The sequence below is a fragment of the Populus trichocarpa genome, chromosome 1 (assembly GCF_000002775.5).
Source record: "Populus trichocarpa isolate Nisqually-1 chromosome 1, P.trichocarpa_v4.1, whole genome shotgun sequence".
Classification (NCBI taxonomy): domain Eukaryota; kingdom Viridiplantae; phylum Streptophyta; class Magnoliopsida; order Malpighiales; family Salicaceae; genus Populus; species Populus trichocarpa.
Genome location: NC_037285.2, coordinates 8,688,560 through 8,703,210, shown reverse-complemented (window position 1 = coordinate 8,703,210; position 14,651 = coordinate 8,688,560). Strand labels below are relative to the sequence as shown.

Below are 14,651 nucleotides of genomic sequence, written 5' to 3'. Positions count from 1 at the left end.
AAATCAATCAATTTATAAAAAAGAAAATGAGCGTTACTTTTTCTTGGGATGATCCCAAAGGGATACAATAAGCAATACTTCTTGATAAATTATAATACGCACTCGACGAGTCCACGTCATCATGGAGATAATGTTTCTTGTCCTAAAATTGAAACATATCCTCTTCCCTTACCCGCAAAAATTCGTTCGGAACGGCAAGGCATTGCTGGACCAGCCTCGTCAGGGCTTGGAATTTTGTCGTCCCTTGTCTACAAAAGAATTATTTTATTTTATTTTTCTTTCTAGCCCTGTCCTCTTTTTCCTTCAAGTCTTAAACACTAATATCTTGGGTTAATTTAGAGAGGGAAAGAAAAATGTAGATAAAATCATATGAATAGCTCTTTTAACTTGGGTTTTGTTTTTTTGTTTTTTGGAGGGGTTTCGGTGGAAAAGCAATGAGCCTACTCTGCGTTCCTCCCCATTGAATGATTACAAAAAATGTCAGTGTCGAGCCTCTCTTTTCCTCTTCCTCTTCATAAATTATAATCCTTTCCTTTTCGGCTTCACTGTCTGTGACTTGAATTAGAGGTTGTAGTGCATGCTTTTTCTACTATATGCCGTTGATTTCCAGCACATCATTCGGCGCCTGTTAAAGACTTATTGTCTCCTTCCTAACTTCGGAGGCCGCTCCATTTGCCTCATTGCCGACTTCACAATTAAACTTAATTCCCTTATAAACACGGAGGGGCAGCCCAATGATTTTTATATACACTCTTCCTCACATAAATTATTATACGAAACCTAAAACTATGAATTAAATCATTAATGTTTTTTACTTCATTTTATAGTAGATTTATTAGCAATTACTTTATTCCGCAATTAAGAATCTATTATTAAATAACATGAAAATATTTATATTTTAATAATTATGACTTTGCTATCAAACATGAAAAGATTCACATGATTTGATAAATTTAATTGGTTGTCACTAATTAGTTTACGGGTCACAACTACGTTGTGAATTGGGTTAATTTTTTTTTAAAACATAACAAAATATATCTAGGTTATAAAGAATTATTTAATATTGTTATTAAACTCATTCCAGCGAGTTAATTTTGAAACTTCTCAATTCGACTTTTTTTCTAGCCTAAGTTTAAAATTAAATTGTTCAGGAGCTATTTTGACTTGAACCAGTCGACCTAGTTATTCCAAAGACAACCCACTCAACATTTTACAAAGTATAAGGACAAAATTTGAAAAGCAACTATGAAACTGAAAGGAAAAAAAATCTTGACCCGACTCTTTGTCTAACCCATGTTTAAAATTAAACCGTGTAAAAGTTATTTTAACATGATCCAGTTGATCTGGTCGGTCTAAAGACAACTCGATAATTATTAAAAAAAAAATTGAGAAAGAAATTGAGAAAAAAATGATGAATTGAGATAAAATAAAAGGAGAAAGGAAAAATATAGGGGGTTGAATTGAAAAAAAAAAACAAAAAAAAAGGCTAAGTTCATTAAATTAGATTGCAAAAGGGTCTAATTGAAAGATGAAATTTAAAAATTAAAATAAAATTGAGGTGATTCACTGATCATACGAAGTGAAGCACCATAATATTTTCCAAATGTTTTAGGTAATTCTAGTTTTTCTAATTAATGAATGGGATGATTTCAAATCTCATTTAAACAATATAAACATATATTGATTTATCATAGATATCACCAGAATCTTTCGCTCTCTCACGCATACGGCATACCCCTACTTGAATACAATCCACTTGCAAGGCGGTAGAATTTGCAGGAGGACCACGGGCAGGAAATATTGAATGGCAGGAATCTCGTATTTTTTGGTTATATACCGCTTGCCAGCAAGCTGCTAACAGCAGCTTTGTAATTTGAATCCATTGGCATTGCCCCCATCTGCTCACCTAACTTTTCCGAGTACAGCCAAAACCGAGCTCCTGTGCATCTTCACTGTTCATATAAGCAGTGAAGATCATAATGAACTCCAGTTTTCTTGGAGTTTGTATTGGTTCGATTTATGATCTTAGATGTAATAGTTTCTTTTCTTTCCAAACTTTCTTTTTTATTTTCTCTATGATTTATAGTGTCGAAAATGTTTTCCTGTAGCCATATTCAAATTCAAAGTTCTTCCAAGTCAAGTGTTCTGGACAACTGGAGCACGATAAAAGCAACCTTCTACAATTCCTAAATTCTCGTCCTTTTACATGTTCTTGAAACCCCAGCTTTAGATCTCCTATTAAATTTTAATTGCCAGTGTATATCCTTTAAGTTCTTGATCAAAATCTCAGTCCTTTTACATATTTATTCAAATTTATGTCAAACTAGATTCAATAACAACCGATCCAGTTTGATTCAGACATCGCTCGATCATAAAATATAAAAGAATTTAACTTGATTACTGAGATTTTTTATGCATTCAAAACCAACGCGACGCTGCATAGTTTGCCTTGTACATGTATTTACTCATCTTAATTTTATGCGTTTTGAGGAAAGTCAGATCATGAGTTGCAACTTGCTAAAGCCCCACCACCCCACTTGAATCGAAGGGGCTCGATAATTACTTGAACGGTCAGCAAGATTTTTCATTCGATCCATCATGTGACCTGGCTATTGGGATGAGAGCAGGAACCTTCTTTTTTTTTCTGCAGTTGCCTCTGCTTTTTCCACATAGCGACTCGCACCATGAGCCCATAATTTCGTGCCGGTGCTGCCAAGGCGGTTGACCTTCAATTAAGGACGAAATGCCAGGGGATTTCCTACGAGCAGAGCCATGTAAAATTTATTATTTGCAGGGCCCGGAAGGATTTCAATTTGTGGTTGAATTTGACATTTGACATCAATTTAAGCCTTGATTCAGAGTGAGAATCATTACAAGTTGAAAACAGAGCAAATAGATGGCTTTAGTTTCAGTCAATTAGCAAAGCGTAGCAAGAAAAAACCAAAAAGAATTATTACTTAGTCCCTTTAGTTCCTAAGTTTGTTCATAATTAGTCTCTGTCAATTCTATTCTTTCTAAATTTATTTATTTTGCCTTTTCTAATAAATATAAAAAAGAAAAGAGAATTAAGTAGCATGAAGAAATTTGAAAAAAATATATTAAATTGAAGATGGTCAACCTGTTCAATGGAATATTAATTTCTGTAGTATACTATGAGGACTAATTAATTAGTTTAATGAATAGATAACTTAAGTTGTAATTAACTCAAAAAAAAAGAAAAAAGGCTTGTTAGCTCAGTTTGATCTGGGTCCTGAAAAACCTTTGATACCCAACAATTACCCCAGGATCTAGTGAGCTTTTTGTAGACTGGGCCTTGTTTGTACCCGTTATTTGGAGCTAATTAGATTGTTCATTGTCATGTTACTATTCATACAGTCAAAACACTCAAATTAGATTGTTCACCCAGCTGTTTATGTCCAATTTTCTTTTCTTTTTAGTCCCTTAATTTTTTTATTTTTTTACATATTAATTGTTGTTTATTTTCTTACATTTTGATCATTGTGCTTAATTTCTTTTCAATTTCATCTTCTCAAAATCTGATTTCATGGTTTTGATCATGGTGCTCAATTTCTTTTTCAATTTCATGTTTTCAAAATCTAATTTCATGGTTTTGTGTTAATTTATGTTTCCATTTATGCCCCCCATGTATCCGATGTGTTGTTGAGTATTTTAACATTAAAATAAAAAAAATTTCACAAAATATAATTTTAAGTTTGTTGTAAAAAATTAATAGAAGAAGGATCAAAATTGACAATGATAAAAACAAAGTTGTTTTCACACAAAAAAAAACATGGAGAAATCCAAATTCATCCCTAAAATTTTGAACTATACTTGTTTGGTCTTTATTTTTTAAAAAGTTTTATGTTTCGGTTTTGTTAATTAAAAGTTGAGTTGAGATTAGTTATGAGTTTATCGAGATTTGTGGGAGAGTTTCTTGAGTTTTTAGGTTAAAAAAATGTTTTTTGATTGAAGAAGGTGGAGCTTAACTTTTTGGCTATTTGAGGTGGTTGAAGATCATGCTAGTAGATAACGCGTCATTTGCTTTATTTTTTTTAAAAAGGTCATTTTTTCTTTTGAAAAAAAAAATAAAATGGTTAGGCTTATAAGACTGGCCTTGTAGGCCCATACACGCCAGACACGTTGGCCCACCCAAGCCTATATATTTGGTCTTTTTTTGTTAAAGCCTATATGGTTTTTTCCCCTTCTATTTTAATTAAATTTCATCAATATTAATTAATAAAAAATATATTAAGGATATTTTTTTATTAAATATTATTCAATTTTTGCTTAGTTTTTTTAATAAGATTATGACATTCTTTTTATAACATTAGCAAATTTTTTTATATAACCCTTCATGAATTTTTCTTCTTCTTGAATCTTATTTAGTGACTTTTCTATTCTAGTCTATTTTTATTATTGTAAAATTAAAAAAATAGATTCCATAAAACAAAGTTACTAAACTCAATTAGGTCTAGGATCTAGATAAGAGATTTAACAGGTTAACTGGAGTCAATCCAAAACATCATCATCTCAATTTTTTAAATAAAATTGAAAAACAACACCATATTGAAAATGCTTTTGAAGTCAAACTTGATTTTGACCGGGTTGACTTTGAGCTAAATCCAATCAGGTCACATCGGGTTACTCCCATCCAATTTGATATTAAACATGTGTTAGACAAGAAGCCACCGGGTCAGAGGGTCTTCAGGTTGATTTGCAAGACCGTGTTTAATAACATTGCTAAAATGTTCATCGTAACTACACGCTTGCAATATATTATTTTTATATTTTTAATATATGCATATCAAAATTATCTGAAAATTATTTTTTTTAATTAAAACTTGCTTTTAAAATTATGATAAGGTGTTATTTGAAAAACAATCATTTTGATAAAAGTTTTTCCAAATAAAATTAATTGCGTTAATAAAATCAAAGGGTTTTAGTTAGAGACACCTTTTTGTATCCTTATTTGAAATATTCCAAATTGTTTTAATATTTTTCAAACTACTTTTGGTTTTTATTAAATAAAGAACCTAGAAAAAAAAGTTATATTTTTTTTTTGTAGAAAAAAATATTAATAAGAAAAGAAGGAATCATATTAGTAGGTTATTTTGTTCAATGGAATTTAAATTATTACTATTCTTAAAAAAGGTTATTACTATACAATTAAATAGATTTTTTTTTTGAAGGGCTCCTTGCAGAATAAGATTAGATAAATTAATATATATCTATCTCTCAACTTCTTAATTTAATCTTTAGTCAATAATAACAATTTTTTTAAGTAACGAACAACTAGATTGTAAAATCACTAAAAAGTTTGACAATTTCATAATTGTTGTTCTGTTAAATGAGTCTTCTACCTTAAGTAATTTTATAATTAAGTTCACTATTCATGCAATTTCCTTGAAGAAAATACAAATCTGATAGTTGCTTAGCCAGGATATGCAAGGAACGTGTAAGCAATATCCAATCCCTTTCTTTATGGATTATAAAACAGAAAGGAAGGCCTGAAATTAAGAATTATATCTTGAGAATGTTCAAAGTCATTTCTCATATTTTCCTTTCTTGATAAATCTCCACCCCCAAAGTCCCAACTCAAAGGACAATGCTTTGAGCTAAAAGAAAATGATCATACAAGCAAAGATGCTGTGATTATCTTAGAGCTATTCGTCCTTGTAGGACAGTTGTTGCAGCTAAAAATGATAGCAAGATTTACATGAGAGAAGTTGCTTGAGATTACCCTTAAAGACCAGGGAACAAAACATGTTTTCGACCATTTTATTTTAACCTGCACAATTCCATATTCAGTGTTCATGTTTCGCAAACTTGCAGGAATGATAAAAATACCACAGCAAGCACTCATGCTTCTACCCAGAAATCGCTAGGTGGTCCGATTTTGGCAACATTTTGAACCCTGCCGAACCACAGAATTAAACTCTACCGGATAAGGATGTTCCTACGCCAATGAATATGATCAAACAAAGGTTTGGTGGGAATAAATGGCTGCAGAAGTTTTGCTCCAAAACCTACGTTCATGATGAATCCGACTCACCCACACAAGAACAACCTTTAAGATTTCTCTTCGATTAAATTGCCTTTCTCTAGCACTAGCAGTTATTCAAGTATATATGCTATATAGGAAGTAGAAGCAGAGAAGTGTACAGATTTTGTTTGAACAACAGATTAGCTTGCCAGTCATTACATGTATGATGTCTACCTCCCATTCACACAGCATATGATAAACTTTTTAACTAATCACTAGTCTCTGAGTTGTTAAACGTTTCTTCTTGTCATAAACATTGAATTTGGATGACCCGAGCAGAGTTATCAGATCACAAAAATATTTTACATTTATTGATCATTTATTTACACACATATCATCTTTCAATTACATATTTCAAACGGCAGATTTGGCATCAAACAAAAATGAGAACCTGCAGAAGAAAAAAATGTCAATGCATTTTTAGATCAAATTTTTCAAGAAGAGCTTGCATCTTAGCAATGATAGCCAAGCTAATACTCAAGAACTCCTTAGATCTCTCTATCTTGGCCTTGATCTCATCAAGAAACTTCGATCCCATCTCCTCCAAACCGTCCATGCAAGTATCTTGATCTGTCATGGCAGCACTGATCCATGTCCGGATGTCGTTGACCTTTTCCAAATTCAACATCTTCTCTCCAGGTCCAACCTCCATGGCCGACAAAGAATCGTTGAGTTTACTCAGGGAATCATCAAACTGACTCACACAATCTTTCAAAGCAGCCTGAGAGTTAACATCATTGAAACTACTCAATAAAGAAGAGAGGTTCTTGAGTTCTGCAATGGAGACTTGGAGAGAGAGCTTGAAGATGACTTCTGGGTCAGGTTTAGTTGAGATGTTAAGAGAGGATATGCTTGTGAAGCAGGAGGATGGATACAGAGTCACGTCACAGACCGTTTTGATCGACTCAGCTGGGTTTGATGAGGAGAGATACGGGGATTCATCTGGCTCACTATTTGACTCATGGATCAATGTTGCAAGCGCTATACCGATGATTAGAGTCAAAAGGAGGATGGATGAAACGCTGAAGATGAGGATTCGGCGTTTTGAAGCACTGTGTTGTTGGTGAGGGCTTTGATCTTCAAGGTGCGGATTCACTTTGCCATAGCCTCTGAACAATTTAATGGATTCCATGAAAACTTAGGTTTTTGGTTTTGGAAATTGGCAAGAGGTTTGAGATTGTCGATGTTTTTGTTTTTACTGTCTGGGGGTTCGGAAAGGGAAATGGTTAAATAGTTGTCCAATACGATACCAGTGTACGCCGACCAAGTCTAAGCCATCTCCTTTACTCCTATCTCTCTAAAACCTCAATCTAGCCCTTACAAATATCTAATTATCAATTGAGTCCCAAGTCTTTTCTGTCTTTATGAATTTTATCCCAGACGTAATGGATTGGTCAATAACTACAGTACGACCACCGAAACGATAACCAATCGAAAGAATAAATAATATTTTTATTATTAATGACATAATGTTATTAACAATGTGATTATTTGAATTTATTAAATTTATTTGTTATCTTAGACTTATTTAAAAGTAAAAGGGACGGTTAATGGGTAGTCGAAAGTTGATGATTAATGTTAAGGTTGTGGTTATATTTAAAGCTGTAATCATAGTTAACCATAGTCATCCCTGATTAAAAGTGTCAAAATAAACTTTAATGTATTATAATGAATAATTTAACATCAAATCATAGTAATTTTTCTCTTATATAATTTAGTGAAGAAGAGAAAACAAGAAGAAATTCACTATGATTTGATATTAAAATTATCTCTTAAAATATATCGAGTTTTATTCCAGTGTTTTGGATGAAAACATTTAATGAACAGTAGGATGAATATGTAATTACTACTAGATTGAGAGGTTATATATTGTCTATCTCATACACTTTAAAGAAAGATAAAATTTAAAAATATTAGGATAATGCATTAGGAGTAAATGTGAGATTCCTTTCTTCTTCTTTTTTTACTCCCCTTACAGGACCAGGCGTGATGGCTCCGTAGCCCACGGGTCCTGGATCGAAACCAGGCTTTAATACTAGCAGCGCGGAGATCAACTACAATTTATTATTATTATTTGTTTCAAGTTCAAATTCAACTTTTCTTTTTTAAAAAAAAAATTTAAATCTTTTATTCTAAAATTAATATTTTAATATTAAAAATAAATTTTAAAAAATAAAAAGAAAGTTAGGAGTACCTGCTTTGCAAAATATTTTACATTGCGGGCCTGTTTGAGATTGTAATTGCGATTGTGATTTAAAGTATTTTTCATTTAGAAATACATCAAGATAATATTTTTTTTATTTTTAAAAAATTATTTTTAATACTAATATATAAAAAATATTAAAAAATAATAAAAAAATTATTTTTAAATAAAAAAATTATTTTTTAAAAAAACACAGGTTAATTCATATTTCTAAACGGGCCGCAATCCACTGGTTAGTTGGCATCACGGCAGGCCTTCATTGCAGTTTATTTACACGTCAAATTTATATTCCCTGGCACCGTCCTCATCTTTAATAAAAACATTAATCTTTTCTGCACCTCTCATTTAGCTGCCACAGCAGTTCAAGGGTAAGGGTATACGACAATCACAAGCAAACTCTTCTCTTTTAATTCTTCTAAATAGTTAGAAATTATATTATCAGTCAACGCTAAATTACGAGTAAGATTTTGTTAACATATTTTCTAATAAAAAATAATTATTATTTACTCAAAATATAATATATTTTAGATGATATTTTTTTTAAAAAAATATTAATACAATAACATATTGCATGCCTTTTTTTCAAATACTGTGACAACAATATATTAGATTGGTCATGGCTAACTTGTTAGATCTGCAATCTTAGATTATGATACCGTGATAACTCTATAAAAAATAAATCAAAATAAATTATGAATACCAAAATCTAGCTCAATATTGAATGATGAAATTAAAAAAAAATTAAAAAAGAAAAAAAAAACTACCAATTTTAACCCGGGTTAACTTGTCAAACTCCTAATCCGAGTCATTAGATCAGGAGAACCCCATAAAAAATAAATTGAGAAAAATTAGGAACCTCAATCTCCAACCATATTGATCAACATCTTTTTTAAATATTGATATGGTGACATATTGGATTGTATTTTATTTTTCAAATACTGAAACAATAACATGTTGAATCGACCCGATTAACCTGTTAAATATGCAACCCGAGTTTAAAGGTTGCATCAAAATTTATAATTGTTTTTACCCCAATATAATTTGGTCAATTTCAAAACTCTTAAAATCTAGAAAATCTTACCAGTTAAGGAAGTAATGCAATAAAAATAATTATACCAAGAATAATAAAGAAAGTTCCCTTACCATACCTCTATAGAACTTAAGTAATAACAACAACTTATGATTCTAAAGGCCCTGTATATTAACCTTGAGGGGTATAACTTAACTGGTCAGGTTTTAAGTTTGCTATCCAGAGGTCACCAGTTCGAGTGTCATAAACCTTAGGGTCACAAGAGGCTTATCTAGTCGTTAACTTCAGGGCCTCAGGGGATTAGTCGAGGTAAGTGTAAGCTGACCCGGACATCCATGGTTATTAAAAAAAAAGGCCATATATATTTACAATATACAAAATTTTATTGAAGAACATATTTAGTTTGCTTGATTTCCATATCCTTTAATCCTATATACAAAACTGAATTTACCTATAAAATAAAAACTAAAATATCGTACATATTTCCTATTCATTTCATGTTCACTCATACTGATTTCACTATTCATTTACTATTTTTTGGGTTTCATTTTGGTTTTTTCAATTTCATTTTTCTGTATTATATTTTCATTTTTAAAATATTTCTTTCATTTTGTATTTCACGATTTTAGACACCACTTTTATGATTGAATGAATATTTTGTGAAATCAAACTATAGTCATGGTTAAAAATATCAATTACATGAATGAGGATTAACTTTAACATCCAAAAAAATAAAGCCTTAAAGGGAAGAAAAGAAGAAATCAGACATGAAAACCAATGAAAGGAGAGAAAAAAGAGAAAAGAAAAGAAAAGAAAAGAAGAATGAGTCATTAAAGCCACACAAGAGCTACATTATCCCCACACGCCATTGAAAAAAAGGCCCGCACGAGACTTTTTTTTCGCTCTTCTTTCAATTTAATCTTTGATTCTATGATAACTCTTGAATTTAGTCTCATATTGCATTCTAATCGAACCTAATAATGGACCAACTAGGGAGAGAAAAAGAAAAAGAAAAGGAAAGAGACAAAATGGCCTAATTGGCCTTAAATGCAGCCCAACTGAACCAAATAGGAGAGAGGAAAAAAAAAAAAAAAACTTTCATGCCTAAAAAATATATTTTGAGCCTATTTTTTGTATTGCCCTAACCACCCATTGCTTTACGCAACACCTATATGTTTCTTCACTTTATACTTGGTTAGTAATTGTGAATAATTATTAGCGTAGACATTTACCTTTCTTACTAATGGCTAGTAGGACGCCTACCCTATCTAGATCACTATTTATTTATTGTTTTTTTTTTTTTTTTTTTTGTGATTAGCATGCTTCTTCACTATTTTTTTGCTAATGACATGATAATCAATGCAAATATCACAATAACTATAACATGACATAATAAATGATTAGTCAATCATAGCATACTAATTTCTCTACCAATAATGTCTCCTTCCCTGTAAAAAAAAAGTCAATGTATAAATACATTCGGTTACTAGGCAAAATACAAATTTAATTCTTAGGTAGAGCTCCACATAGAACCATGCTATAAGAGTTAGTCATGTCATTCAAGGTCATAAAGCTAAGTTATTCTACACCATGTACTCTATTTCTTCGTACATTTCTTTTTACACATTACAATTCTTTATACTTGTCAACTTAAACATTGAAGGGTCACTTGTTACAGCATAAGACTTGGTTTTTCATGCGACCATTACCTAGCTAGATGCCAACTTAGTTACTGTGCTAGCCTAGCCAGGACATAACCATGAAAAGTCAATATTTTGTCTGGAGGTTTTTTTCGTGACTTCATCGGGTTTGATCCTTTTAGTGAAAAATTCTCCATTTATTTATCGTCAGTTAGTGATAGATTGGGGAATTATGCATGCCATGTCTTCCTTGTATATGGTTCATTTCATGCTAATGCTAGAAAAGATCTTTCGGAGCATATCAAGGTTAAATGGCATGTCTTGAAAGACAATCCTTGGATTTTGGTTGGGGATTATTTCAATATCATTACAGACCTTAAGGAATCTACTTCTACTTCTGATTATGCTAAATTAGACGTAGAAGACTTTGTTAATTATTTAAATATAGCTGATTTGTTCGATCACCTACCTTTTTAATGGCCCTTTATTTACTTGATCTAATAGACAAGTAAATAATCTGGCCATTAAAAAACTTGACAAGAGTATTGGTGAATGATGGGTGGCAAGTGAAGTTTTATGATAGTGAACATGTCAGATATTTAATTAATAAATCTAAAGTAAAGATAAAGTTCATGGAACAAAAAATATTTTGCAAATAAAATTATAAAGTTGTTATAATTATAAAATTTTTATTGCATCAAAACATTGCTTCAGGATGTTCTATTAAGACTGGACATTAATTAAAGTTATTGAGACCGATACATATTATATTATTTTCTTTATGAAAGGAAACAATTGTTTTCATAAACTGATGTATGAGAGATAACTGGAACTAATATATGGATACTTGTCAGATGACATGTATACTGAACTGATCTATATGAGAATTTTATATGAAGAAATCACCTATGTTTATAGAAAGACTCACATGAGAGTTATGTAAATGATCTTTAGACTTAGACCATTAAGTTATTTTATATAAGGAGTGTTATGCTTTGATCTTAACTACATGTTTTCCTGATCAATGGTAACAAATGAACATATATTAGGTATAATATAAATTATATAAAAGTATTTGAGTAATTAAAAAATGATTCATCACCTATGATGAATTAGAACAAAAAATATTCTATTTGTTATCAAATAGTATTAATTATTAAATTCTTGGTTAAGATGGAATGAAATTTGAAAAGAGTTTCAAATCTTATTCAAATAATCAATGACAATAATATTGAGAACTAAAATGTTTTAACAAAATAGATATACTTCATGCTATAATATCTAAATCAAAACATTCTTGATGAAGGGATAATAATTACACTAAGAAACTAGTCACTAAATGGTTAAGTCAAACCACTTCATAAATCTCTTAATATTTGTGTGATCATGATAGGTTGCTAGACATTATACTTAATCTTCAAATATAAATAAATTAATTGTTGAATTGATAGTACATTAAATTATTTCATTTATTTAATCTTATTTTATTTAGGATTGTAATTTATATTTGGATGAACTTATTAGGGAACCTAATGGGACACACACATAAGAACTATTGGTTATAAATTAAAATGGGATGGTTAATCAAGTGTGACTTGATTGTAAATAAATTTTAGAAATTAAGGACTAGAATGCAATTAATATAGGGGATTCCAATTCTAGACCTAGAAAAATCAAGTACGGACTTAATTGAATAAATTTATAAAATTATTCTAAAATAATATATGTGATATGATTTAAGGGGCAAATTGATATTTTATCATTTATATAATTTTTAGGTTTCTTTATAAATAGAATGCTATACCTTTTATTTTATGCACATGACAGTACAATAAGACAATACAATACAAAATGAGCTAGCATTCAAATGTATAATAATCTCTCTTGTAAAAGGGTTTAAGAGATTTTTTACAGGTGTTTCATGTGGATTACCATTAAAAACAAAACACTTGAACGACTTATGATTTACAACAATCTAATCTTGAAGCAATTATTTAAAGCTAAAAAGAATATTTGATCCATAATCTTCGTATAAACTCTAAACAACCCTAGATTTGTCTAATGAAATCCTTAAAACTCATGAAAAATTTAAATTTATTGTTTTCTACTTTTCCTATGTGTATTGAGAAACCCAAAAGTTTGATGCCAGTGGAGTTGAGTTTCTTGCACCGGCGTTTTCTGATCACTTCTCCCAGCTTACTACAAACTATCAGTGAACTGCATTCAATGCCTAAACCATTTAAATAATTCAATTTCTGGGCTAGTCATGCAGACTTTGGTGATATGGTCTCTTCTGTTTGAAGGGAAAATGTTGTTGGGTGGCCTATGTTTAAGGTTTGGCAAAATCTTAAAGCTTTGAAAGGCCCTCTTAAGCAGTTACATTCAATATATTATGGTGACATAACAGAAAGAGTAGAGAAAGCAAGGGCTGACTTAAGATCATTTTACTAATGAATTGCCGAGGAGAATTTCTTAAAGCCAAAAAAAAATAGGATCACTTGGATTCAGGAAGGTGATAAGAATATAGGGTACTTTCATAGAATTTTCAGAGCTAGAAAAGCCAGAAATTCAATCTCTTTATAAGGATGATGGGACTCAGCCGACTAATGTTGCAGATATTAAAAGGGAGATTGTGGGGTTCTATCAAAATCTATTGTGAAAAGTGGATGAGAACGTCACCGGAGGAAATGTTAATTACTGATCAGTTATCTTCTGATCAGCACAGTGCTTTGATTGCTCCAGTTACCTCTTCTGAAATTAAAGAAGCAATGTTTTATCTGAAAAGAAATAAGGCCCCAGGGCCAGATGGGTATCCAGCTGATTTTTTCAAGAAGACATGGGATATAGTTGGGCAAGATGTTATTGCTACAATTCTTAATTTTTTCCACTCCGGCAAACTTCTCAAATCTGTGAATGTCACTGCCATTACTTTGATCCCTAAAATTGCCAATGCTAATAAGGTCATTGCTTTCAGACCCATTTCTTGCTTCTCCACTTTATACAAATGCATCTCGAAGATTTTAGCTAATAGACCAAAGGTGTGTTTGCCTTCTCTAATTAGCCTTAAACAGACGGCTTTTGTTCAAGAGCGGAAAATAGTTGGCAAGGTAATGCTGGCCCAGGAGATTATCAGGGGATGCCATTAGAAATAATATGGTTGCTTGTTGTGCTCTGAAGTCTGAAGATTGATTTGAAGAAAGCCTTTGACTTTGTGAATTGGAAATTTCTATTCAACGTACTTCTAGCTATGAGTTTTCCAAGGTCTTTTCTTAGCTGGTTACAGGCATGCATTACATCTCCTAGTTTATGAGTTGTTAATAAAGGGGGCTATCTGTCTATTGTGAAGGAAAAAAAGGATTGAGACAACACTTAATTTGAGAGGCATTGCTTGGGAACTTATACTACACAGTGGGCAATGTTAGAAACATTCATCCACGGTGGGACTGTTGGCATCCTTATGGTCCTCTGGCTAAGGTTTATGGTGTGCTAACTTCATTCATAAATGCTGCTGCTCTTGTAGCCTAAGTTATCAAAGATGGTGACTGGTAATAACCTGCAGCTAGATCAGAGGACTTGGTGAAGGTTCAAAGTGAGATCTGTGCCATCATTTATCCTTCTTGTTCCCACTGCTGATGACAAATCCAGGCTAAATTTGTAGAAAGTGTTTTGACGTCAGTTCTGCTGAGACTTGCTTGGTGCTCAACTATCAATGGTGTATGGATGGAGAGAGATTGT

At 31.5% G+C, this 14,651-nt stretch overlaps 1 protein-coding gene across 1 annotated transcript; it reads right to left on the bottom strand.

The window, feature by feature from the left end:
* Positions 1-6,324: 6,324 nt before the first annotated feature.
* LOC7478061 (pectinesterase 3) lies at positions 6,325-7,306 on the bottom strand. The gene has a single exon (XM_002298018.4). The coding sequence runs from the start codon at positions 7,173-7,175 to the stop codon at positions 6,453-6,455; it is 723 nt and encodes a 240-aa protein (XP_002298054.2). The 5' UTR covers positions 7,176-7,306; the 3' UTR covers positions 6,325-6,452.
* Positions 7,307-14,651: the final 7,345 nt, after the last annotated feature.

Bases quoted from the DNA above. Each gene is read 5' to 3' on its own strand.
- LOC7478061 (XM_002298018.4), bottom strand. From the start codon at position 7,175: ATGGAATCCATTAAATTGTTCAGAGGCTATGGCAAAGTGAATCCGCAC.